The sequence below is a fragment of the Triticum dicoccoides genome, chromosome 5A (genome assembly GCF_002162155.2).
Source record: "Triticum dicoccoides isolate Atlit2015 ecotype Zavitan chromosome 5A, WEW_v2.0, whole genome shotgun sequence".
NCBI classification, from domain to species: Eukaryota; Viridiplantae; Streptophyta; class Magnoliopsida; order Poales; family Poaceae; genus Triticum; species Triticum dicoccoides.
Genome location: NC_041388.1, coordinates 676,500,910 through 676,525,174, shown reverse-complemented (window position 1 = coordinate 676,525,174; position 24,265 = coordinate 676,500,910). Strand labels below are relative to the sequence as shown.

General features: G+C 47.0%; 2 protein-coding genes and 2 pseudogenes across 2 annotated transcripts; all 4 read right to left on the bottom strand.

Moving 5' to 3' along the window:
• Positions 1–1,541: 1,541 nt before the first annotated feature.
• On the bottom strand, positions 1,542–2,752 carry LOC119300427 (annotated as a pseudogene).
• A 6,598-nt stretch (positions 2,753–9,350) lies between these two features.
• Positions 9,351–11,890, bottom strand: LOC119298402 (protein STAR1-like). Its single transcript, XM_037575819.1, has 2 exons — positions 11,406–11,890; positions 9,351–9,968 (listed from the first exon to the last, which is right to left on the bottom strand). Exons 1-2 carry the CDS (start codon positions 11,818–11,820, stop codon positions 9,529–9,531), a joined length of 855 nt encoding a protein of 284 aa, XP_037431716.1. The 5' UTR covers positions 11,821–11,890; the 3' UTR covers positions 9,351–9,528.
• A 3,370-nt stretch (positions 11,891–15,260) lies between these two features.
• LOC119300426 lies at positions 15,261–18,671 on the bottom strand (annotated as a pseudogene).
• Positions 18,672–22,049: 3,378 nt separating this feature from the next.
• On the bottom strand, positions 22,050–24,062 carry LOC119300425 (scarecrow-like protein 33). The gene is made up of 2 exons (XM_037577388.1): positions 23,803–24,062; positions 22,050–23,604 (listed from the first exon to the last, which is right to left on the bottom strand). Exons 1-2 carry the CDS (start codon positions 24,060–24,062, stop codon positions 22,050–22,052), a joined length of 1,815 nt encoding a protein of 604 aa, XP_037433285.1.
• Between the last annotated feature and the right edge of the window lie 203 nt (positions 24,063–24,265).

The following is a 24,265-nucleotide window of genomic DNA, read 5'->3' as shown; positions in this document are numbered from 1 at the left end:
GTTCGCCGCCGCGCCGTCGCCTGGGAAGCGCTCGGCCATGGGTGCTGGAGACGGCGAGAGAGAGGAGAAGGAGGAACGACGACGGCGAGAGAGAGGCGAGGGAGGAACGACGACGGTGAGAGAGTACGAGTCGCCGAGTGCTCTGGGGCGCGTCTTATATAGGCCGAGGCGCCGCCCGTGCGCGAGCCGCCGTGAGTACGCGTGGCGGGCGAGGGAGGGCGAGGGACGCGCGTCATCCGGTCTTCACTGCGCCGCCCGTGAGGCATCAATGGCGCAGGCTGACCGGCGCGGCAGCTTTGGCATTGATTCGCCGCGGGAAACGAGGCGATGAGGACGACGAAAGGCCGAGAAGAGGGTAGAGCCGCTGACGCGGCGGGCCCGCGGCTGTTTCGCGTCAAAACAGTTCGCCCCGGCGCCCCCGGGCGCCCCCCAGCACGCCGGGTTTGGCCTGAGTCCGCCGGCGCTGTTTTCGGCCCAAGCCGGCGAAAATCGAGCTCCTGGGGGCACGACTGGGCCGATTTTTTGGCACCGACGCAAAAAAACCCGCCTGAAAAGGAAGCCTGGGGGCGCGACTGGAGATGCCCTTATGTTCACTCACGGTCATAAGATACTTATAGTTACTACTACTTGGCACTACTAATTTCTGATTTGAAATAAAACAATCCGGTTCAGTGCGTTTGTCATGTGCTCGTGTATAGTTACCGGATTTAGTTTTCTGTATCATAAGCATAACATAGTACTAATAACCATGAAAAATAGATCCCACTAACATAGTAACCATGCTATGTTAAAAATAGATCCATATGTATCTTCAGATTTACTGAATGATTTTGGATTTTGATCTCCGAGCAACCCTAGCAGAGTCGGCGTATTGGCATATGAAGTGCGCTCCACAATGTTTTTGAAGGTTGTGCCCAAAATGAGGGCCGCCATACCGCGGACTCTATATTTTTCGTTCTAGCATGGGGCTCTCCGAGACCGAACGCCAGTTCAATACCCATGTCCTTTCTTTTTGCTCGACAGTAGGCAATTATTGGAACAAGATTTGGCCGTCCACTTCATGAATGTCATGTGAGATGGAATGGTTTGCTTTGGTGCTTAATGAATGTCCTAATCTATCATATCTAGCTTGCTCGGTTTGCCTAAGCAATAAGTTTTGTTATTTTTCACATATACTATTAAATACCCTAGATTTATTTGATGGAACATTTCTCTCCAAGCACGTTGGAGGGTGATTTAATGGTAAAAAGAGTTGACAATGATGCTCTATGTCTATGAGGATCCTAAAGAGTATGTTCCGCTAGCACAAAATATTTATGCCCCATGACAAGGCAATTACCTAGTAAAAATAAAAAAATCATAGTGACACCAGAACAATTTTTGTATTAAATATAAACAAATTATAAGTTCACACATATGACTGAACCACAAGGAGCATGTGGAGTGCCTACACGAAAATGCAATGTAAATGTAGCACAAATTAAGAAGGGCCAGCATGCATGGTAGGGATTCAATTCATGATGCACACAGCGTGGCAGGGAATGGAGGGGTTTAAGCTCCAGGATAGCTGTAACGGGTGGCGCTCAAGTTGAGCTCGCCGTCTGGCTTCCACCATTGCTCGAGCCCGTGGGCGTCGCAGTCGCTGGAGTTCTTCACCCATGGCCGAAGGCAGGAGATGCGGCCGCTCCTTGTCGGCGCCGACCAAGGAGAAGAGCATGTCACGGTACGACAGCGTCATCGCCGACCGGGCCACCCCGCGGAAGCGCTCCTGAATCAGCTGCCGCTGCTGGAAGTAGTCGATGAAGCCCAGGCAGACGACGTCCCTGTCGTGCACGTACAGCCGCGGCGCCCACGGGGCCAGCCTCTGGAACAGCGCCTCCATGCGCTTTCGGTGGGGGCTGAGGACCAGCCCGAGGCCGGCCTTCAAGACGTAGCTGGTGGCGTACAGGTCCCTCTTCCCCACCTCCGTCGGCCGCAGCGCGTTGATCACCGGCGCGGGCGACACCTGCGGCGGGTTGAAGAGGAAGGTCGGGAGGCTCACCCCATTCTCCGCCATCATCCTCCGCCCCACGTCCAGCGCCAGGGACGCTCCGAGGGAGTGGCCAGTGAGCCACACGGGGCTGCAGCCGGCGCCGAGGAGCGCCTCGACCTCCGTGCGCGCGCGCTCGGAGCGCTTGCACCGGGGCAGGGTGTTGGCCATGACCTTGAGGTCGAGCCACAGGTCCTTGAACGGGTCGGGGTGCTTCAGCATGGTCCCTCGCAGGGCGACGACGTACTGCGGAGCCGACGGGTGCCGGCGGGCGCGTGCTCGTAGATGGCGCCGAAGATGAACTTGTGCTCCCCCTTACGGTCGCAGTCGTCCTTGAGCACCTTGACGATGCGGAAGTGGAAGGTCTCCCACCACGCCGGCGCCAGCGCCTCCCCCACCAGCAGCCTGCATGTGTTCCTGTCGTCCTCGAGGATGTAGGTGCCTTTGACGATGCAGGCGGCGATGCACCGGCGGTGCTCCTCATTGTCCCTGTACACATTACGAATTTATGATGAACATAAACTAGCGACTCAGCGTACAGCTGCAAGCACGACCCCAAACGACTTAAAGGCCGGCGAGGGCATGGAACATGCGTACTGACCAGTCAATCATCATCGTCGTCGTCGCTAAAGAACGGACGCCGCCGGCTCCGGGCATCATATGCGTCGGTCCGGATAGATGAAAGCGGTCGTCGGCGTCGGCGTCCATCTTTGAAGCTGTTGGTCAATGCATGCGTTCGATCGAACTAGCTAGCTAGCCAGAGGAGGCGGACGCAGCTGTTTCTGCTCTCTCTCAAGTGTATATGACAATACGTCCGTGTTTGCTTGTTGTGTTTTTGCTCACATCCGATGCGTTGCATATATGTAGTGTGTACTATACAGTTTGGTTCTGTTGACATCAGCTGCTAATTGATCAACGATGCTTCATCCAAGTTGCAGTGGTATATCAAAAGTCAAAACCAGGGGCGACGGACCTTGACTTATTCTACGCTTCCATCGTCATCACCATAGGCAATGAGGCTCGCGCTCCTAATTAAGGACATTGCTCCGCCAAGCTCATCTACGAACAATGGTGCTTTCATGGCTCTTCAACATTAAGCTTCCGGTGCATTGGTCCTTCGACCACATTCGTGAGATCGTCTCCCATTGGCCAGCTGCACAAAGACATTGAGGACAACATCACTTGGAAGCATACGGCTAGTGGGCATTCCTTGGCGGCCTCTGCTTACAAGACAGACACAATTCCTCAAAGCCATCAGATCTGTCATGAGTTCCACTGTGTAGAAGGCTGAAGGCTTGGGCACCCCGCCCCAAGGCGAATTATTTTGCTTGGTTGTCCATCGAAAATCGTATTTGGACCGCCGAAAGATTGGCCAAATTGTGGATTATATGCCCACTTTGCAAACACAAGATGAAAGTGCCGACCACCTATTCTTCAAATGCCGATCACGCTTCGGCTTTGAGGCATGATCAAGGAATTGTTAGAAATTTAAGGCCTCCTTTGGTTCATAGGATTGAAAAATCATAGGAATAGAAAAGTCATAGGAAATGAGATGACATGCATCTCAAATCCTCTGCATAGGAATAGAAAAGGAGATGCCCTTTGATTCACACCATAGGATTTTTTCCATTGAGTCTAGGTTAATGTTTATTTTCCTATGAAATGTGGAGGATAGGAAGAATTCCTCCATAGGAATAGGATTTCATTCCTACAAACCAAAGAGCTCTGAAGGAATTTTTCCTATAAAAATCCTATCCTATGAAAATCCTACAAAATTCCTCCAAACCAAAGGAGGCCTAAGCCTCCTTTGGTTTAAAGGAATTTTATAAGAATTCTAGAGGATAGGATTCTTATAGGATTTTTTCCTTTAGAGCCCTTTGGTTCATAGGAATGGATTCCTATTCCTACATAGGATTGATTCCTATCCTTCACATTTTATAGGAAAATAAAAAAGAGCCTAGACTCAATGGAAAAATTCCTTTGGTGTCAACCAAATGACATCTTATTTCCTATTCCTACTCATAGGATTTGAGATACATGTCATCTCATTTCCTACAAAATTCCTATCCCTATGATAATCCTATCCTATGAACCAAAAGAGGCCTAGGGGTTTGTGGTCTACACCCTAGAGATGGCTTCAACTTGTGCATATTGACACCATCGCATGGTACTTGAAGCGTTCCATTAAGGAGTGCTGGTTCCACATGTCCAACATTAACACCCCGAATAGAAAGGCCATAGCCTCACTCACCATGCTCACCTCATGGACGATTTGGAATGAGAGAAATGCTCGTGTCTTTCGGCACAAGACCGCTCCCCTGACTATTTTACTTGCCAACATCAAGCATTTCTTTGGGTGGCCGTGTGTGCGAAAAAGTTGGGTATAATCATGTCGAGAGAGTAACGATCTAGTTGTAATTTAATTTTTTTCTAAACACACTCTATTATCACTCTTAATTAATAGATGAGGCAAATCTTTTGACCCTGTTTAAAAAAATGATGGGCGGCAATGTTAGGATGTCGTTTGTAGCCAGGTCGGCTGCGAGCATTTGGTGGTTAGCTATTATTTTCCAAGCCGGGCAGGTTGTAATCTTGGTTTTTGCCTGTTTTTTTCCTAATTAACATGTTAATCGTATTCTTCTCATCTTAATGAATAAAAATGATAAACAGTTTGCCTCATTTAAACAAATCCTTGAGATATTTTTAAAATGTGTGGTCCTTGTATACAACATATATATATATATATATATATATATATATATATATATATATATATGGACAATTATGGCAAAAGATTGTCCGAGAATAATGTCGTTTCGTGTAGTAATATGGCTGAGTTCAAGTTAATAAAATGTTAGAGAGAGAGAGAGAGAGAGACAGACAGAGAGAGAGAAAGAGAGAGCGAGCTATTTAACTGATAGAAACCGATAGAGCGTTGACGAGGAATGCACATTGGACCTTATATATTCTTTTGTTGGATTATTAACTTGTTCTATACAAATGCATACGTGAACGTGCACTCCAGTGACCCAGTCATACAAGGTGTCCAATGCCGGCATTTTGTTCGGTTGACTTTGCTCAAGTTGGGTTGCTCAAAGTTGATATAAAAGTTGGGTTGCGAAAGAATCAAAAGTCACTCCCCCACTAGTGGAGCATACTTGATTTGCCGATGAATAATATTTTTAGACTAGTGTGCTCTAATCCATAGTACTTGGCTACCGTGAAGTCTTTGCCCTTTATCCATTGGCCAAGACAAACCTAAGTCTTGAAGAACCAATGTTTCAATATTAGTGCCAATTGCATAACAAATACACAGTCGTCAAGAGCCGGTCTCATACTCCATCCACCACTAGTGCAGCATCGTACCGTTCGAAACCCCTATCACACACGATTTAGTAAATCCTCAACGTGCGTAGTAGGTGTGCGATTGGGGAGATATCATCGCACACGCTATATAAAAATGTGTGTGATGGGTCGCAAACAGTTTAAGAAATGAAACATGCGCGCGCGGTTTAGGGACCGCGGTTTAGGGACCGGATCTATCACACATGCATGCTCTACAATAGCACACTTTTTTCGGTGTAACTATCATCGGACACGTTTCTTTTCTTATCCAGGAACCATGTGCGGTATTTGTGGCTTGGTGCTTATCACACCCGGTTGATACAAAAGAAATGAATGCGATGATGAGGATGGCCAGATCGAGCTTAATTATTGGTGCCTATCACACACGGTTGATACAAAGGAAACGGGTGTGATGATAAGGATGATCAAATTAAAGCTTAACTGCTGGTGCCTATCACACACGGTTGATACAAAGGAAACAAGTGTGATGATGAGGATGATCGGAGCTTAATTTCAGCGAGGCACGGGACAAAGGCAATTCGGTTGGACTCCTTACGAAAAAGGCAAGTTTGCCGAGTTGTTTTTGTCATGCACTCGAAAAAGCCTTTTTTGCCGAGTGTAAAAAATGGGAACTCAGCAAACAATGCTGATGCCCCATGTGGCAGGTGTTTTCCTAGTGTTGCACTCGAGTGCAGGCCGAAGGCTTTGCAGAGTCTTGCATTCGCCAAACAAATTTAGCAAAACTAAAAAAGGCACACCAGCAGGCCATGGCACAACACCGTTAGCGGAGCTCGTGCTCGACCGCGGCTTGGACATCGGCGAGCCAGCCCGGGTACCAGACGTGGTGGTCTTCCAATGCGGCTCTGCAACAAGACTGAGCACATAGCTTTGGCAGACGGCCCAAAGCCCAGCGATGGGTGGGAGACCCCGCTTGATGTTGACGAGGAAGCCACATCGGGACGCTGGGGCTCGATGGAGGCGGCCATGATGGGTTGAGGTTACTCGCTGAGGAGGGTGGCGACGCTGTCGTGGGGAAGGTGGAGGATCATGTGGACATCGTGGCGAAGGAGCGCTGGGTCACAGGCCAGGCGATGCAGTGCACCTCCCGGGCAGCCTTGTTGATTTCATAGGTGACCTGCTCGAGTGTCCACTGGGGATCCTTGACCTATTCACCAACGATGATAACAAGGAGGGAGATGGAAGAGGAGGTGAGGAGCGGGTGTGGACAAAACTTTATTAGATTTGACCAGGTCCCACGACTTTGGAGTCGGCTGATATGAAATACAAACAATCCCATCTCTCACAAATCAAGTAAATTACAAAACAGATATGTGGTGGAGACAATGGATGCTAGGGCTCGTCCTTGATGCTTTCGAGTTTCCAGCAGGTAGAAGGGGATCTAGCCGCAGTTAAGAGGGGCTCTGGGTGGCTCTAGCTGAGGGTCTTGTCCCGACAATATGAACATGGGCGCTGGCGCTCTAGCTCGACGTCAGGTGCATCCTGATAGGGGCGTGGAGACCGAGGGAGAGAGAGAGAGTGTGTGTGTGTGTGTGTATGTGTGTAAAAGACTCATAAACATCACAACTCAATGGATAATGGATTCAAATATTTCAAATAACTCCTTGTTTTTCTTCAAAATAAATTGAATATGAGATCATGCTATTTGTAGTCCATACAAATATAATGGAGATCAACGTGGTGTGGTTGTGGACGCACTATATATACAATGAACAAGCATGGAGCCAAGGGTAGGGGTTGTTGCTCTGCTGCTAGGGCGGCAACCCAGCCGTGGAAGAACAACGCCGGGCACCGTTGGCCCATCCACTCTTTGTTGTAGTCGTCCGCAGGCACATATCCACCACCAAAGCTCCATCTTGTGCACCCCGACGTCCTCTGTGTGGTCGGTTGGAGAGAGAAAAGAGAGAGAGATGACGAGGAAGGGGGTGAGTGGATGACCCATGTCCACCCCAACAAATTGTACATGTAGGCATGCCATGTCAGCTCAACGGGTGGGCCCAATAGATTAGTTTTGCTGTCTTTGTGGTTAGGGACGGGCCTAGGAATGTTATAGAAGCGGGTCAATGGTAAGATGTAAAATCTTGAAGGGGGCAAACACAATAATTTAGCCTATTTTGAGCTAATAGCAGGTTGTTTGACAACAAAATTCGGCCCCAGTTTGATGGTTCTACGTGAGTTGCTCTTAGGGCATGTACAACCGTCCAGACAAGTCCTGTATGTAATACCATGCCATGTCAAGCACGGACTGCAATATAGACACCACGTGTAATGGTCTGTCTATTTAGTCGTCTATATAAGCCCTAAAATTAGGAGGGCGGCCGAGCCAAGGGAGTTAAATAGATTTGATTCCCAGAAGAAGCGAAAACTGTCAATTCTAGATACCCCCGTACAACAGGAAAAGGCCGTTGCTAAGGGAAGATTTTTACGAGATTCGACCGTCCTTAATTCTGTAGACGGACTGCCTCTTTCTCGTTGTTCTCTTTCCTCTACGCGGACTAAATTCCTAGCTGGCATGAGTTACAGACGGCTGACTAATCAGCGTTGTACATGCCCTTTAAAGTGGTATATGCCACGTCACCCCAATAAGTGGACCCAACTGGTCACTTTCACTGTTTTTGCGAACTCAACGACGATCAATGTTAACCGTTAGACTCAAATTCGATGGTTCTACGTGAGCTGTTTTTAAAGTGGTATCGATCTGTTACCCTATCTCCATATGGTGTATGGTTTTGTGCAAGGGCGGAGCCAGAAATTTTATAAAGCCTGGGCAAGTTTAAGCCTAACCATAAATCTAAAAATTAATATCGGTATTATGAACCACTTTTTTATTCTTGATACCGGTCTCTTTCCGATAGAGACCAATAGAATTGGTTTAAAAATTATTTTTGCCTTCCCCCATGTATTTAAATGAGTTTTAAATGCATATTCATTTATCAACATAATATATACTCCCTCCATTCCATAATGTAGTGCTTTCTCTATCCCCGTGCTTCAACTTTGACCGTAAATTTAACTATCAAGACCGATTGCGGCGGGAGCAAAAGTTATATCAGTGAATTCGTATTCGATTCGAAAGAAGTTTTTAATTATGTAACTTTTTTTCCCGCCGCAGTCGGTCTCGTTTATTAAATTTATGGTCAAAGTTCGACCTCGGAAAGCGCGGGCGCACTATATTTTAGAATGGAGGGAGTAGTATTTAACCTCGAAAGCACTTCCTGAGTCTAGGGGCGATGTTGTTTTAAAATATGTATACGTGTTCTACTTGACACTACCCAAACGTGTAGAAAAAAAAGTTCGGGGTCCAACAAAATATCCGGTAACTGATTGGTTTTCAACTTTTGGTTGACTAGTAAAAATACCTTGATTCTAACACACAACAGCTAACCACAAATCTATTTTAACAGTGAAGAAGTAATATATAGCCTGAATGACCAACTGTGCATGCTTTAACCTCTAAATTTAAACTCATATAAGGTTGTGTTCTGCAGCCCTCCACTCCTCAAGGAGCGGAGCGGACGGAGCATCGCTTTAGTTGCTCCATAAATTACAACTGGCTGTCGCTCCGCTCCGGAACGGAGTTGCGGAGCCGAAGGGAGTCCGAACAGGCTCTAAGTCTATCAATCTTCAAAAGTTAGCAATCTCACATAATCACAAAGGAGGGGATAAGAAGCCGCCAACCGAGGATGCAAGCCGTTCCTAGGAAGGATGTGCTTCGGAGCACACCGCCGGCCACTCGCGCACAGCCCAGGCCAGCCTCCACTCGCCGTCATTCCGTCTCCAATCGACCCCAGAGTACCGCCATCTGCAACAGCCGAGCAGGCCACGTCGAGGGGAGGTGGATCGATCAACCGATCGTGGTCCTCTTTTTTTTTTCTAGAAAAATATGGTGGTCTTTCCCGTGTGGAGTAAAGAACAGCGAGATTTGGAAGAACAGCCGATAGACGGCTTGCTAGGCCAGTAGCCGAATAGGCCTATAATCCCATGTCAATCATGTCCACCAAACCCATTTACTGAAGGAAAAGAAAGCCCATTACCTGATTACCCTACCACAACCACTTTGTGTAATTTACTCCTCCAAAGCGCACGCAACATTCGTCGCCATAGCAAGTCTGAGGTAAGCGAAGGCACAAACATATTCAGCTGAGCTCCAGGAAGCGCCGGGCCACGGGGTGCTTGGCCCCAGCCAGATCCGACGGCGCGAGCACCTCCACGACCTCGCCGTCGACGACGAGACAGACGAGGTCGGCGACGCGCTGGATCTGCTTCACGCTGTGCGAGACGATCACTGTCGTGAGGCCCCTCGTCTCCTTGAGCCGCACGATGGCCTCCTCGATGTTCTGCGTCGAAATCGGGTCCAGCGCGCTCGTCGGCTCGTCCAGCAGCAGCACCTCCGGGTCGTTGGCGAGGGTGCGGGCCAGGGCGACGCGCTGCCCCTGGCCGACGGACAGCTCCGACGCCGGCCTGGAGGACATGGCGGGGTCGAGGTCCGCCAGGCTCAGCAGGCTCTCCACCTCCGCTTCCGTGAGTTTCTTGCCCCGCAGCTGCGGCCCGTGCCGCACGTTGTCCGCCACCGTCCCTGGAGCAGCACACAGGGAAGACAAACGGAATTCATTCATTCAGAGGCCTCTTATTCCTCTTGGATCCAATCAGAGTTCACATGTCAGTCAGCTAAAAGTCTGAAACTTCCTTTCTGTTCTAACAAATGAAAAAATTAGCGTTCTTAGCAATGTCTCTAAATGAATCAGCTTACAATGTCTCGCTAATAGCACGCGCTATAACACGATATAACACACTAATAGCGTGTTTTAAGGGCCTCACTATTTTGTCATAGCACGTTATTTTTTTTCATTGGTTCTAACAAAGTCTACCTCCATCACATTGATAGCTGACATTATGCACGTGATATTCAAATGACACTAGCAAAGGGGTGCAATCGCGTAGCAAAATGGACGATCCGGTTGGACATGGACATTTTAAAGTCAATGTTTTCTTCACCAGTATGAAGTCATGGAAAATATGGGTGCCCAATGTCATTTTCAAAGCAAGATTCGGCTTAACTTTTTCAACGGATCAAGCACCCCGTGATAGCCTACCAATAGCATGCACCTCCCTCTCCTCTAAAGTAGGCTGGTTGTAATGGTGAGTATCATATACTAGTATCATGCATATAATACTACTGTATGATACTACATCCATAATGCATAGTATCATATGTTAGTATCATGGATGAATTCATTTATAGTCATGCATGACACATAGTAGCACAATATTTAATATGATATAGTATCATTTTATGATACTCAACCTTCTCTTTCTTTATTTAATTCTATGTCACCTCAACAAATTTGCTTACTATCTACTCCCCCTGTTCTCAAATATTTGTCTTTCTAGCGATTTCAACAAATGATTACATACGAAGCAAAATGAGTGAATCTACACTGTAAAATATGTCTACATACATCCGTATGTTGTAACCATTTAAAATGTCTAGAAAGACAAATATTTAAAAACGAAGGGAGTATAATACTCCCATTACAACCAGCCCTATAAATAAACAACTGTCACTGCACTACCATGCATCATCATAATTAAATACGCCAAAGTTACGAGTAGGTTTTCAGATGACGTAGGATTATACATAGATCTGGGTTTGTCATTAAGTTCAAAGAACCTGAAACGATCTTCTAATAAAAAACCTGAAACCTCTCTCCAATCATCCCCGAACACTACTAGAATCTGGAATCACGGAACGATACTTTTGGCACAAGCAATCCGATTGTCTCAACTTTGTTACTGACCTTTGACAGGGACGTCGTCCCCCACTTTATCATCATCTCCCACTAATTTCCATCCATGGACTAATCAACCGATATACAATAATCAAGCCAAGATCGCAGCGGATCAGCTCTAATCAGTTCATGCTTTGGGGAAACCAATCCGAGCATTTCAATTCCGCCACAGAATTTCAGCAGCAAAGCATGCAGGGCCGTGACTGTGTAGTACAGGTACGTACCGTGGAACATGGCGGGGAGCTGGAAGAGCATGCCGACCTTGCGCCGGAGCGCGAGGACGTCCATGCCGCAGATGTCGGCGCCGTCGAGGGCCACGGCGCCGGGGGCGGGCTCCCAGAGGCGGTTGAGAGCGCGGAGCAGCGTGGACTTGCCGCCACCGCTGGGGCCGATGACGCCCATCACCGCCCCGCGCGGCACGTCCAGGTCCACCCCGCGCAGGATCTCCTCGCCGCTCGCCTCCGACCGCCGCCGCAGCCCACGCACCCGTATCTTGGGCCCGTCGGCGACGTCCAGCAGATGCTCCCTGCTACTGTCATCTGTGCGTGCGCGCACGGCATGCAAGGCCGTGCGACTGGACGTAGGAGTCATGCATATATCTCGAATTTTCTCCGGTGAATCACCTGAAGCTGAGCCCATCGGTCGTGGGAGAGAAGCTCGCGGCAGAGACAGGGTGAGAGTGAGCGCCGGGTGGAAATGGGAATGGTGTCCTATGCACAACGGCGGCGCCAGGACTCGAAACTATGTGAGGTCAAGCTTTAAATTTATATAAGCTAGTGGTTCAATCATCATTGAAATGATTTGTCATTACAATAACCAGTACACTAGTACGTCACGGTAATCACCATGGTAAAGAAACGCTTCGGTAACACCTCCCACGATCATGAAAATCCTTTTCTTTTGCGGGTGACACGATCATGAAAATCTTGATAGGTACTCCGCAAATACATAATCGAGGGATAAAAAGTCATCGCCAATTCTGTCCCGCAAATCAGACTTGATATATTTCATTGTAGGAAATGCTCTCTCAACCTTTGCGGTGGCGACCGTAAGTAGAACCGATATTAAGCTTCAGCAAAAGAAACACCAGAGCAAAAGGTTGTATGCTCCTTTTCTTCGACTCACTTTTGGCAAGGTTCACCGGCACCTTTCAAATCTGAGAATCTGGAGTCATCGCGGAGGTTTGCAACAAAGTCATCAAGTTGGCAACTAAGTTATTCGACCTTGCTTTCACTAACAAAATCGTCAGAGTTCGCAACTAAGTTATTTGACCTTGCTTTCACTAAGTTATAAATGAGCCATGGCCAATATTATTTTCCCGCGCAAAAATTTGAAGTCTACCTTGCGATGGTGATCTTCTTCTCCTCCGGGAAGGGGCGCTGCAGGGCAGATGCGCCCCGCACCACGCAAGAGGCGTAATTGCGCAGAAGCACCAAATTGCCTGGAGGGAAAATCGGAGAGATAGAAGGGTGATAGAAACGAGAGAGTAAAATATGGAAGATGATCCAGATCAAGCAGCTGGAGATGGTGGTGCTTACGAGACTGAGCACCAACTCTGGGCGCTGGACCAGGACCAGGTACCACTCCCCGCCAAGGCGGAAGATGATCCTGATCACGAGCCATGAAATTGTTGATGATTGCTGCAACATATCTCTGGAAAAAATTGTTGAATGTGTTTGTATGCCTGCACCTATGCATGCTAGACGTTGTATGCCCACCAAGGGAAACATGCAAAAAAAAAAAAAACTGAAATATCAGCTTCCTGAACAAATCAAAACGGAGAAGAAAAAATATCTGAGTATGTGAAAGAAATGCAACTGAGATGGTCACTTCTTTTTTCCTCTACTAGTTGTGTGTTAAGAGGCAGCTGCATTGTTGATGTTTTATCTGAAAAAACTGAACCTATGCATGCAAGATGCTTTGATTTTCAGTAGGATGCAAATGCTGTCATTCCCTGTATAAATAACTGAAACCTGAAGATGGACTGAGAGACAGAGCCTAATGATAATAAGAATGAGAGACAGACTCATACATGGTGACACTTGGGAGAATACTTATGACTGAATATTGTCTGAAAACATAAAACAATGAAAATGACTGAAAATAATTGACAGCGCTGATAAGGGAACTACATACATGAATGAAAGTAATTCAATAACTGATAGGCTGAATATACACTGGAAAATAAATAGAAGAAAGTAAAGAGTCAAGGGAGGTGAGTGGTTCGTTTGACACTTACTACGCCCACGCGTGTAATAGTGGATCCCGTCAACAAAACAAAAAACAAAGAACAATAGTCCAACCTCCAAGTCACTGATGCTAACCGAATTTAGCATGGAAAGAAAAAAGTTTGTGGCAAAAAATGTTTCAGTGCTTGCTTGAAAAAATTTAAGACTGAAAAAAATGAGTGCTCCAGTAAGCTTTGTGCACCTGCAAAAACTGAATGCCGGATGTTGCTCTCTAACTGAACTGAGCTAAAGGGGACCAAAAACTGAACTTGAACAAAACTGAAATGACAACTGCTCTATCGTCTATAACTGAACTTGAACTGAACAAAATAATCACTGCTGCCCAGAATTGTAAACTAATGGAACAGAAAACTGAATTAAATTATAACTATTTGCCCATAATTAAAAAAAACTGAATGCCAAAAATGATCTAGAAATGTACATAGCTGATAGACTGATAGCCAACTTGTGAATGTGTAGGAAACCTTCAAGCCCAAAGATCTGCCTTGAGCCCTGCCGACAACATGCAGCTCCTTCTTGGCCAGCGGGCTTGTTGGCGTTGGCCCCGCAAAAACATGATTTTGCAAGTTGTATCTCTGATTACACAGCATGTATCTGACCATGGTGGGATTCGACGCCACTGAGACCCCATTCAATTCATTTCCCAGCTATGTATGTGATTTGGATAATGAAGACTAAAGTACTGAAATGATATATGTATAGTCCTTGAAAACTGATAAACTGAATATTGACTGAAGAAACGACAATATTAAAGATAACACCCACTGATCCAGTATCATGTATTGTCACTGCATGTGGGCCTCAAGTTAGAATTGCTCGATGAAAAGGGCTACATACATAGAAATGTTGCTAAAGGAAAAATAGATGCAGAGAAGATAGCAACAGGGAAAATGAGGTGGGTTGCCTTTTCATTTAGAAGGGGAAAACTGAGTGGATGTAAGTACAATACAATGAATATGACTGTACAAAATAACACTGAATATGACTAAAAGAAGAACACTGAATTGAACTGAAGAAATACGGGGCTGGTGGAATCTTCCCCTATAGACTCCGAAAATTCATCGTGTACCTTTCCCCGTAAATGTGCAAGATTTGGACCACTGCCAAGCCTTCTACTACTACTACTAATACTTAGGAGATCAAATGGTATATTTCAGAGATTGGACTCTCTTACTGTGTTTTTTCAGGGCTGTTCCTGAGCCTTCGTAGTTGTCGCAATCACTTCAAGCAGTGGAAAGAACAAAAAATGTGCGAATGAGTAATGAAGAAAGAACGCTGAATAATGACTCAAGAAATAAACCTAAGAGATAATGCAAACAAAAACTGAACAAAATTCAAACTGAATAATACAAAAAGTAACTGTACATAATTGAATATAAACAAATGACTAAAGGTCTGCAAAAAAATGTCAGGACGCAGATAACCGAATTAAACGTTAAGAAAAACAAATGTTAAGAAACTAAGATGAATTAAATGTTAAGAATATCATAACAAGAAATGCCCGAAAAGAAGGGACTGAAAACTTGTAAACAAAATTGACTGAAGAAAAAAAATACTATAAACTGAGGAATCCAAACTAAAAATGACAAGTACTGAAGACATAAATAAGAAAGTAAAGAAGTAAAACTAAATGAACTTGAGACTAAGAAGAGGACAAAACTGAATTTGACTGAAATAAAGATTACAGAGTTACGCCAATCAAAATTACTAATGTAGTAATGCTCAAATCTTTCAGGATGCCCTTGATCAGCATGTTCACAATATATACTTTTGGCTGAGTATGAACAAAAAATGTTAAATGGTTGCAAATTTGCAGGATGCCAAGAATGATTATGTCCAACCTGGAGTCCTGGAGGGAAATAAAAAGGAAGCGCAAAGGAAGAAGGGTCGTAGTTGGGTTGGTAGCCACCGCTCGATGACCTCTGAGGCTCTGAGCCGTAGAGTCCCTAGACCTTTCTGCAGAAACAAAAAAGCACATGTTATGTAGCGGATAGATGGAATGTAAAATGGGAGATTTACTAGCAGCATAGGTAATGAACAGCCAAAGAATAAGGCCAACAGAACCATATAAACATTACTATGCTAGTGAGACGTTGCCTCAAAATGATTAAGTACTAATCAAATATAAACACCCCTTGAAACAAAAGTTCGCATAAAAAACATTCAGAGGACACTGCAGGAACATATTAAACAAGAAAGTGCAGACATCGTGTCCTGCAGCAAACCCGTTCTCTAAATAAGGAAATACAAAGGAACTGGCTGCCATTAGAATCATTCACTAAGATCTAAACACATGTAATGTGCGAGCTCCCTCCTTGCTACTGCTGAGAAAAAAAGGTAACAAACACATACTGAATGACCTGAGGATCATGAAGCCACTATTCTCCTGCATCGCCCCCTGCATTACTGCTTGTTATACTATTATCTACTCCCTCCGTTCCTAAATATAAGTCTTTGTAGAGATTCCATTATGGACTACATACGGAGCAAAATGAGTGCATCTACACTCTAAAATATGTCCATATACATCTGTATGTAGTTTGTAGTGGAATCTTCAAAAAGACTTACATTTAGGAACGGAGGGATGTATTATGGCATAACATATTTGGAGGAATTCTCCCTAACTGCTGCTGAGAAAGAAGATAACAATACATACACTAAATGCCCTCCCAGGAAAAACACACTTAACTGAATCTGCATAGAACTGATTACATCTCATGAGAAAAAAACCCTGAGTAGGTCTCATAATCCCCTTAATCAGCATAGAAAACTGACAAAAATGCCAGACACATTACCCCCCAGAATTCAATAAACACAAAAAGCACTATGAGATAAGTCTGCATAAACTGAATCTGCAACCTGACACAAAAGGCACTATGAAAACTGAACGAACAAAGCCTGAAATAAATCCAGGAAAAGCGAGCACCGGTGGCAAGTCTAAGACTTTATCTCTGGTGGGCTGGTTTCACCACAAAGAACCTGAGCATCTCATCCATGCTCACTGTTCGCATATGATTGGCTATTAGGATGTTATTTTGTGTAGACAGATATAATGCATAGGCACTATTAGGATGTTGTCATGCAGGGATTCCACATAGTATCATGGCAACTGTACATGTTTATTAAACAGATATATGTGTGCTCACAGCAGCTTTGAACAAACAGGGGCCACTCAGACAATCTGATAATGGTTTCTGTTACTAAGTTACAGATACAAAAGAGGAGCAAACACACTTCTGGTACTACAACAGACCATCAAACACTGATGGAGGTCGTGTCTATCGGTACTTTCAGTCCATCACACTAGAGAACCAGTAGCATCAGCAGCTGCCCATGTGGAGTGGGCATAGAGCACCCGGCCTTTCCATCCTTGCAGAAGCCACCGATGATCCTCGCAGATCATGAAATGCTTGTGGTACCGATTCTTCACTTCGTCCTTGAGAATCAGAACAATATCAGGGTCCAATGGCAGCTGCCTTAGCCCCGCTCGCTGGTTCCGCGTCTGCCACTCCTTGTAGTTCTGAGGGCGCTCCACCCGGTCTGTGCCTTCACATGCGATCCTATTTATGGCAGACCGTGCAAATATGTCCCGCTCCACCAGAAGTCTCTTGGCGACCCATGGAACGGTGGTCTCCATCATATCGAACAACGCCGAGAAGTAGTAGAGCGCATGGCGGAACCGCGTCATAAAGAACGCCGCGCTGTATGGTCCATTGACGACGGAACTGACGAACACAGACGGCCTCATCTTACTGATAGTGTTGAGTACCATGTCCCTTGGGCTTAGCATGTCAGAGGTGAGGCTCTCGTCCATCAAGGTCCTGAACTCGTATAGGCTGCTCACGACCAGGACCTCATCTGGATCGATGTGCAGGTCCTCAGCCCGGACATCCTCCAGCTTGGATGCGATGGCGCGGAACTTGAATGGCACGCCGAACTGGCTTGCGTAATTGTTGAGCCGGTGCCCTGCCTCCTCCATTAGTGCAGCCGGACAGGGCCCGGGCTGAGGGGTGTTGATGCCGGTGATCCTCACTTCTGGTGGCCCACCCTCCCTATTCGCCAGTAACCTGAGCAAGTCCGGCCACTGAAACCCGGTGCTGATGCCGTAGTGCACAATGTGCAGTTTCCTCCTCCCTGCAACGGCCTTGTAGATGGTGTTGGTGGAAAAGAGCAACCCCACCTTGATCGAACAGCTCGCGGCCGTGTGCAGATGGTAGGCCCTGATGAGCTCCACGGCTGAGGTGCGCTTCCCCATGAGCGATCGGTACAGTCGGCTCCCCCTGCCAGCCAGCCGTGCCTCCAGCCCCTGGGCAAAGTAGTGCGCCAGCCGCTGCCTAGCGTCCCCTCTCGGCGATGAGTGACACTTGATCTGCTCCAGCAGCTTGCTCGCGCCGCACACGTCGCTGCTGGCCACTGCTTCTGCACAGCGGGTCAGCAGAGTCTCTAGGTCAGTCACCACCGTATGCCTCGCCGCGCACCTCCCACGCCTGGAGATGCTCTGCCGTGCTGCCTTGTCCTCCTTGTCCTCCCAGGTGACACGTACTACCTCCTGCATCTCGCTCGGGGACGCTTCGTAGCCGTTGAGGATGAGCCGGTCCAACATCTCCAGCGCGGTGGCTTCCTCCTCTTCCTCCTCCTCCTCCAAGGCACTATGCAGCACCACAACTATTTGCTTGCTGCTCCTGCCCAAGCCCGCCTCCATCTCACCATCCATGTCAGATCTCTTCTTACGCCCCCTACCATCCATCATCACATCATCTGCGGGAACCTGTTGGCGTCCTCCATGCCATTGAAGAATGCCATACTCATACTCGATAGCATGTTCATGTTGGTGCTGCTCTCGCTGGGAAACACCATACTATTGGGCTCCACTGTGCCTGTGCAGTTCAATAAGGCAGGATCCTGTACCTGGCACCCGGAAACCATGACGTCTGTGTTGTTTCCTTGGCTGGGCATCAATATGGAGGTGGAGTCGGCAAAGGACTCCTGGTCAGCGGTGGGTGAGGTGTTGGCGAGGATCTCGGCGAAGGACTGCTCGGCCTGCAGGAGCTTCGGGTGGTCAGGGTACTGGTAGAAGAACTTATCGACGATGTCCTCCTCTGTGAGCACGCGCGAAATGTATTCCAGGGCCAGGTCATTCTGTGAGTCACCATGGGTCATCGGAGGAAGGTCGAGGAAGAGGGAGGGGAACAATGGTGCAGGCTCGGCGAGGCCCAACAACTCCTCCGGTGTGGCAGCCATAGTGGAGTGTATGCTGTTCCTGATGGTGCAGTGACAATATCTTGGATTTGGATTGGATATATCATTTCCTACTCCATCCATTCCATGTGAAGCCAACATGTACAACGTACAGTACGTTGCTGTCTATTGTAACCATCGTAGCTTCACATTTCACATGGTTAGTTTAACCATCCGCCGGCCTGCCGGCTTCTACACATATAGGCAAAGAGATGCTTTTGAGAAAGGCCATATCCATCTTGTTGTCGCAGCCGGCCTTCTGTCCTTGTCTGATCAGAAGCAGGCAACTTTCTTGTAGACATCAATTTATGTTTTAAAATGTCAGGCTGTTGTGAGTTCACGTGTAGTAGCACTAGCAGGTAAAATCATTAAAAGATCTCTAGTATTATCCTGAAAATTGATTAGTTCACATGTAGTAGCAAGTTTTTCTAGATGCATTAACCTGTAACCATGTTCAGTTATGCTTCTTTCCTGCTCCACACTTGGACACCTGCAAGTAGGCAAATGGATTTGTAAGATGAGAACGCAGAGAAAGAAATTGAATTCAAGACATTTCAGCTATCATTTTTCTTTGAACAATGCGGGAAACAAGACAGAGACATTTAGCATGCGCATGCGGCAGTGGCACCCTGTGGAATTATTCATATTCGTGTCTAAGAGCGAAATTTAAGATGTTTGAAGGAAACAGGAGGGGATGCCGCAGCTGTATCTTTTACTAATGTCCATAACATTAACCTCTCCTACGCAGAAAATGTATCAGAAGGAAAATGTATCGGGATGACTCTTCCTTACAAAAGGAACATCATGTACTTGTTAAAAATAAGCAATGAAATAATCAGAAGTTCTCGGACCTTCATCTTCCTTACCAGCGTCCCACAAATCCATCAGGCCATGACAGAGAGTTCAAATGGTTCCTGTGAACATACAAAGCTCAACTTCAAACTCTGGAGACTGAACATCCAAAACTCTGCATCAAACAATAAAACGGGTATGCAACTATGACTAAAAGAAGAGCATTGAATTGAACTGAGGAAATATGAATGAGTAAAAATAATGAGAAATGAAGAAAGAACGCTGAATAATGACTGAAAAAATAAACCTAAGAGATAATACAAACAAAAACTGAACAATACAAAAAGTAACTGAACATAACTGAATATAAACTAATGACTAAAGGCCTACAAAAAATGTCAGGACTGAGATACCTAAATCAAAAATTAAGAAAAACAAATGTTAAGAGACTAAGAAACTAAGATGAATTAAATGTTAAGAAAATCAGAACAACAAATGACTGAAAAGAAGGGTCTGAAAACTTATAAACTGAACTGACTGAACAATACTATAATCTGAGGAATGCAAACTAAAAATGACAAGTACTGAAGACATACATAAGAAAAACTGAAGGACTAAAACTAAATAGACTTGAGACTAAGAAGAGGACTGAGAGGAACACTGAATTTGACTGAAATAAAGATTACTGAGTTACGCCAATCAAATTACTCATGTCGTAATGCTCAAATCTTTCAGGATGCCGTTGATCAACATGTTCAGAATATAATACTTCTAGTTGAACATGAACTAAAAATGTTAAATGGTTGCAAATTTGCAGGATGCAGAGAATGAGTATGTCTAACCTGGAGACCTGGAGGAAAAAAAAAGGAAGTGCGAAGGAAGAAAAGGATAGATGCAAAAAAAGGGCTGGCACTACTTCGTCACTTGATGCTGTGCTATCCTCAAAGCTGTCGCTATTGGACGGATCAACATCAGGGTCGTAGTTGGGTTGGTAGCCACCGCTCGATGACCCCTGGGCCATAGAGTGCCCAGATCTTCTGCAGAAACAAAAAGCACATGTTATGTAGCAGATGGATGTAATGTAAAATGGAGGATTTCCTTGCAGCAGAGGTAGTGTACAGTCAAAAAATAAGGCCAACAGAACCATATAAACATTACTATGCTAGTGAGACGTTGCCTCAAAACGATTAATTACTGATCAAATAGTAACACCCCTTGAAACAAAAGTTCACATAAAAAACATTCAGAGGATGCTGCAGAAACATATCAAACAAAAAAGTGCAGACATCTTCGTTTCCTGCAGCAAACCAATTCTCTGAAAATATAAATACATAGTAACTGGCTGCCATTAGAAGCATTCACTAAGATCTTGAAACACATATAATGTGCGAGTTCCCTCCTTGCTACTTTTGAGAAAAAAAAGGTAACAGACACATATACTGAATGACCTGAGGATCATGAAGCCACTGTTCTCCTGCATCGCCACCTGCGTTACTGCTTGTTATATAATTATGCCATAACAATATTGGAGGAATTCTCCTGACTGCTGCTGAGAAAGAGGATAACAATACACTGAATGTGCTCCGAGGAAAAACACACTAAACTGAACCTGCATAGAACTGACTAAATCTCATGAGAAAATAAACCTGAGCAGGTCTCATAATCCCCTGAATCAGCATAGAAAACAGACTAAAATGCCAGACACATTACCCCCACAGAATTCAATAAACCAAAAAAAAAGCACCATGAGCTAAGTCTGCATAAACTGAATCTGCAACCTGACACAAAAAGCACTATGAAAACTGAACCCCTACACAAGACCTGACTAGCTCTCAATAAAAAAATAACTGAAAAATCAGTGCCCATTCACCTTTGTCCTGGATTCAAAAACGCAGCGGCACTATCTAATCACTTGTCACAAACTGAACCACGAAACAGTATCTTCGTGCAGTGACAAAAGGCACTGAATCCCCCTGATATGCCTGGTTCCCCATTGAAATTAGTGATGAACCCCTGATATACCCGGTGACACAATGTCTGGACGCAAATAATGTATCGAAACACAACAGAGGTGCTGAGTTTCTCAAAGACATTTGCCTGGCAGAGAGGCGAATAAGTGACAAGGGGGGCAGCGGGAGAGCCAAGAGAGATGTCTGCAACAATGCGGCATGGGTCGATTCTACGCTGAGCAGAGACTGAGAGAAATGGTGGCGGCTGCACGAGGAGAAGCTCGCCGTACCTGTCTCTTGGCCGGCGATGACCTGGGTTCCGCCCCTGCAGACCACCAAACGCTTGTTCGCACATGACCGGCTATTAAGATGTTGTTTTGCGTAGACAGATATGATGCATAGGCGCTATTAGGATGTTGTCATGCAGGGATTCTACATAGTGTCATGGCAATTTTACATGTTTATTCAACAGAGATATGTGTGCTCACAGCAGCTATGAACAAACAGGGGCCACTCAGACAATCTGATAATGGTTTCTGTCACTAAGTTACAGATACAAAAGAGGAGCAAACACACATCTGGTACTGCAATAGACCATCAAACACTGATGAAAGTTGCGTCTATCGGTACTTTCAGTCCATCACACTGGAGAGCCAGTAGCATCAGCAGCTGCCCATGTGGAGTGGGCATAGAGCACCCGACCTTTCCATCCTTGCAGAAGCCACCGGTGATCCTCGCTGATCATGAAATGCTTGTGGTACCTATTCTTCACTTCGTCCCTGAGCATCAGAACGATATCAGGGTCCAATGGCAGCTGCCTTAGCCCCGCTCGCTGGTTCCGCGCCTGCCACTCCTTGTAGTTCTGAGGGCGCTCCACCCGGTCTGTGCCTTCACAGGCGATCATGTTTATGGCGGACCGTGCAAGTATGTCCCGCTCCACCAGAAGTCTCTTGTCGCCATCCCATGGGACGGTGGTCTCCATAACATCGAACAACGCCGTGAAGTAGTAGAGCGCATGGCGGAACCGCGTCATAAAGAACGCCGCGCCGTATGGTCCATTGACGACGGAACTGATGAACACAGACGGCCTCATCTTCCTGATAGTTTTGAGTACCATGTCCCTTGGGCTTACCATGTCAAAGGTGAGGCTCTCGTCCATCAAGGTCCTGAACTCGTATAGGCTGCTCACGACCAGGACCTCATCTGGATCGATGTGCAGGTCCTCAGCCCGGACATCCTCCGGCTTGGATGCGATGGCGTGGAACTTGAATGGCACGCCGAACTGGCTCGCGCAATTGTCGAGCCGGTGCCCTGCCTCCTGCATCAGTGCATCCGGACAGGGCCCGGGCAGAGGGGTGTTGATGCCGGTGATCCTCACTTCCGGTGGCCCACCCTCCCTATTCGCCAGCAACCGGAGCAAGTCCGGCCACTGAAACCCGGTGGTCATGCCGTAGTGCACAATGTGCAGTTTCCTCCTCCCTGCAACGGCCTTGTAGATGGTGTTGGTGGAAAAGAGCAACCCCACCTTGATCGAACAGCTCACGGCCGTGTGCAGATGGAAGGCCCTGATGAGCTCCAAGACTGAGGTGCGCTTCCCCATGAGTGATCTGTACAGTCGGCTCCCCGTGCCAGCCAGCCGTGCCTCCAGCCCCTGGGTGAAGTAGTGCGCCAGCCGCTGCCTAGCGTCCCCTGTCGGCGACGAGTGACACTTGATCCGCTCCAGCAGCTTGCCCGCGCCACGCACGTCGTTGCTGACCACTGCTTCTGCACAGCGGGTCAGCAGAGTCTCTAGGTCAGTCACCACTGTATGCCTCGCCCCGCGCCTCCCACGCCTGGAGATGCTCTGCCGTGCTGCCTTGTTCTCCTTGTCTTCCCAGGTGACACGTACTACCTCCTGCATCTCGCTCGGGCATGCTTCGTAGCCGTTGAGGATGAGCCGGTCCAACATCTCCAGCGCGGTGGCTTCCTCCTCCTCCAAGGTAGTAGTACTATGCAGCAGCACCACTATTTGCTTGCTGCTCCTGCCCAAGCCCGCCTCCGCCTCACCATCCATGCCAGACCTCTTCTTACGCCCCCTACCATCCACCATCACATCGTCTGTGGGCAAGAACATGTTGGCCTCCTCCATGCCTTTGAAGAATTCCATGCTCGACAGCATGTTCATGCTGGTGCTGCTCTCGCTGGGAAACACCATACTATTGGGCTCCACCGTGCCTGTGCCGTTCAAGAAGAAGACTGGATCCTGTACCTGGCACCCGGAGACCATGACGTCCGTGCCTGTACCATCCACCATCACATCGTCTATGGGCAAGAACATGTTAGCCCCCTCCATGCCTTTGAAGAATTCCATGCTCGACAGCATGTTCATGCTGGTGCTGCTCTTGCTGGGAAACACCATACTATTGGGCTCCACCGTGCCTGTGCCGTTCAAGAAGAAGACTGGATCCTGTACCTGGCACCCGGAGACCATGAAGTCCGTGTTGTTTCCTTGGCTGGCCGTCAAGATGGAGGTGGAGGAGGCAAAGGACTCCTGGGCGGCGGATGATGAGGTGTCGGCGAGGATCTCGGCAAAGGGCTGCTCCGCCTGCAGGAGCTTCGGGTGGTCAGGGTACTGGTAGAAGAACTTGTCGACGATGTCCTCCTCCGTGAGCATGCGCGAAATGTATTCCAGGGCCAGGTCATTCTGTGAGTCACCATGGGTCGTTGGAGGAAGGTCGAGGAAGAGGGAGGGGGACAGTGGTGCAGGCTCGGCGAGGCCCAACAACTCCTCCGGTGTGGCAGCCATAGTGGAGTGTATGCTGTTCCTGATGGTGCAGTGACAATATCTTGGATTTGAAGTGGGTATATCATTTCCTA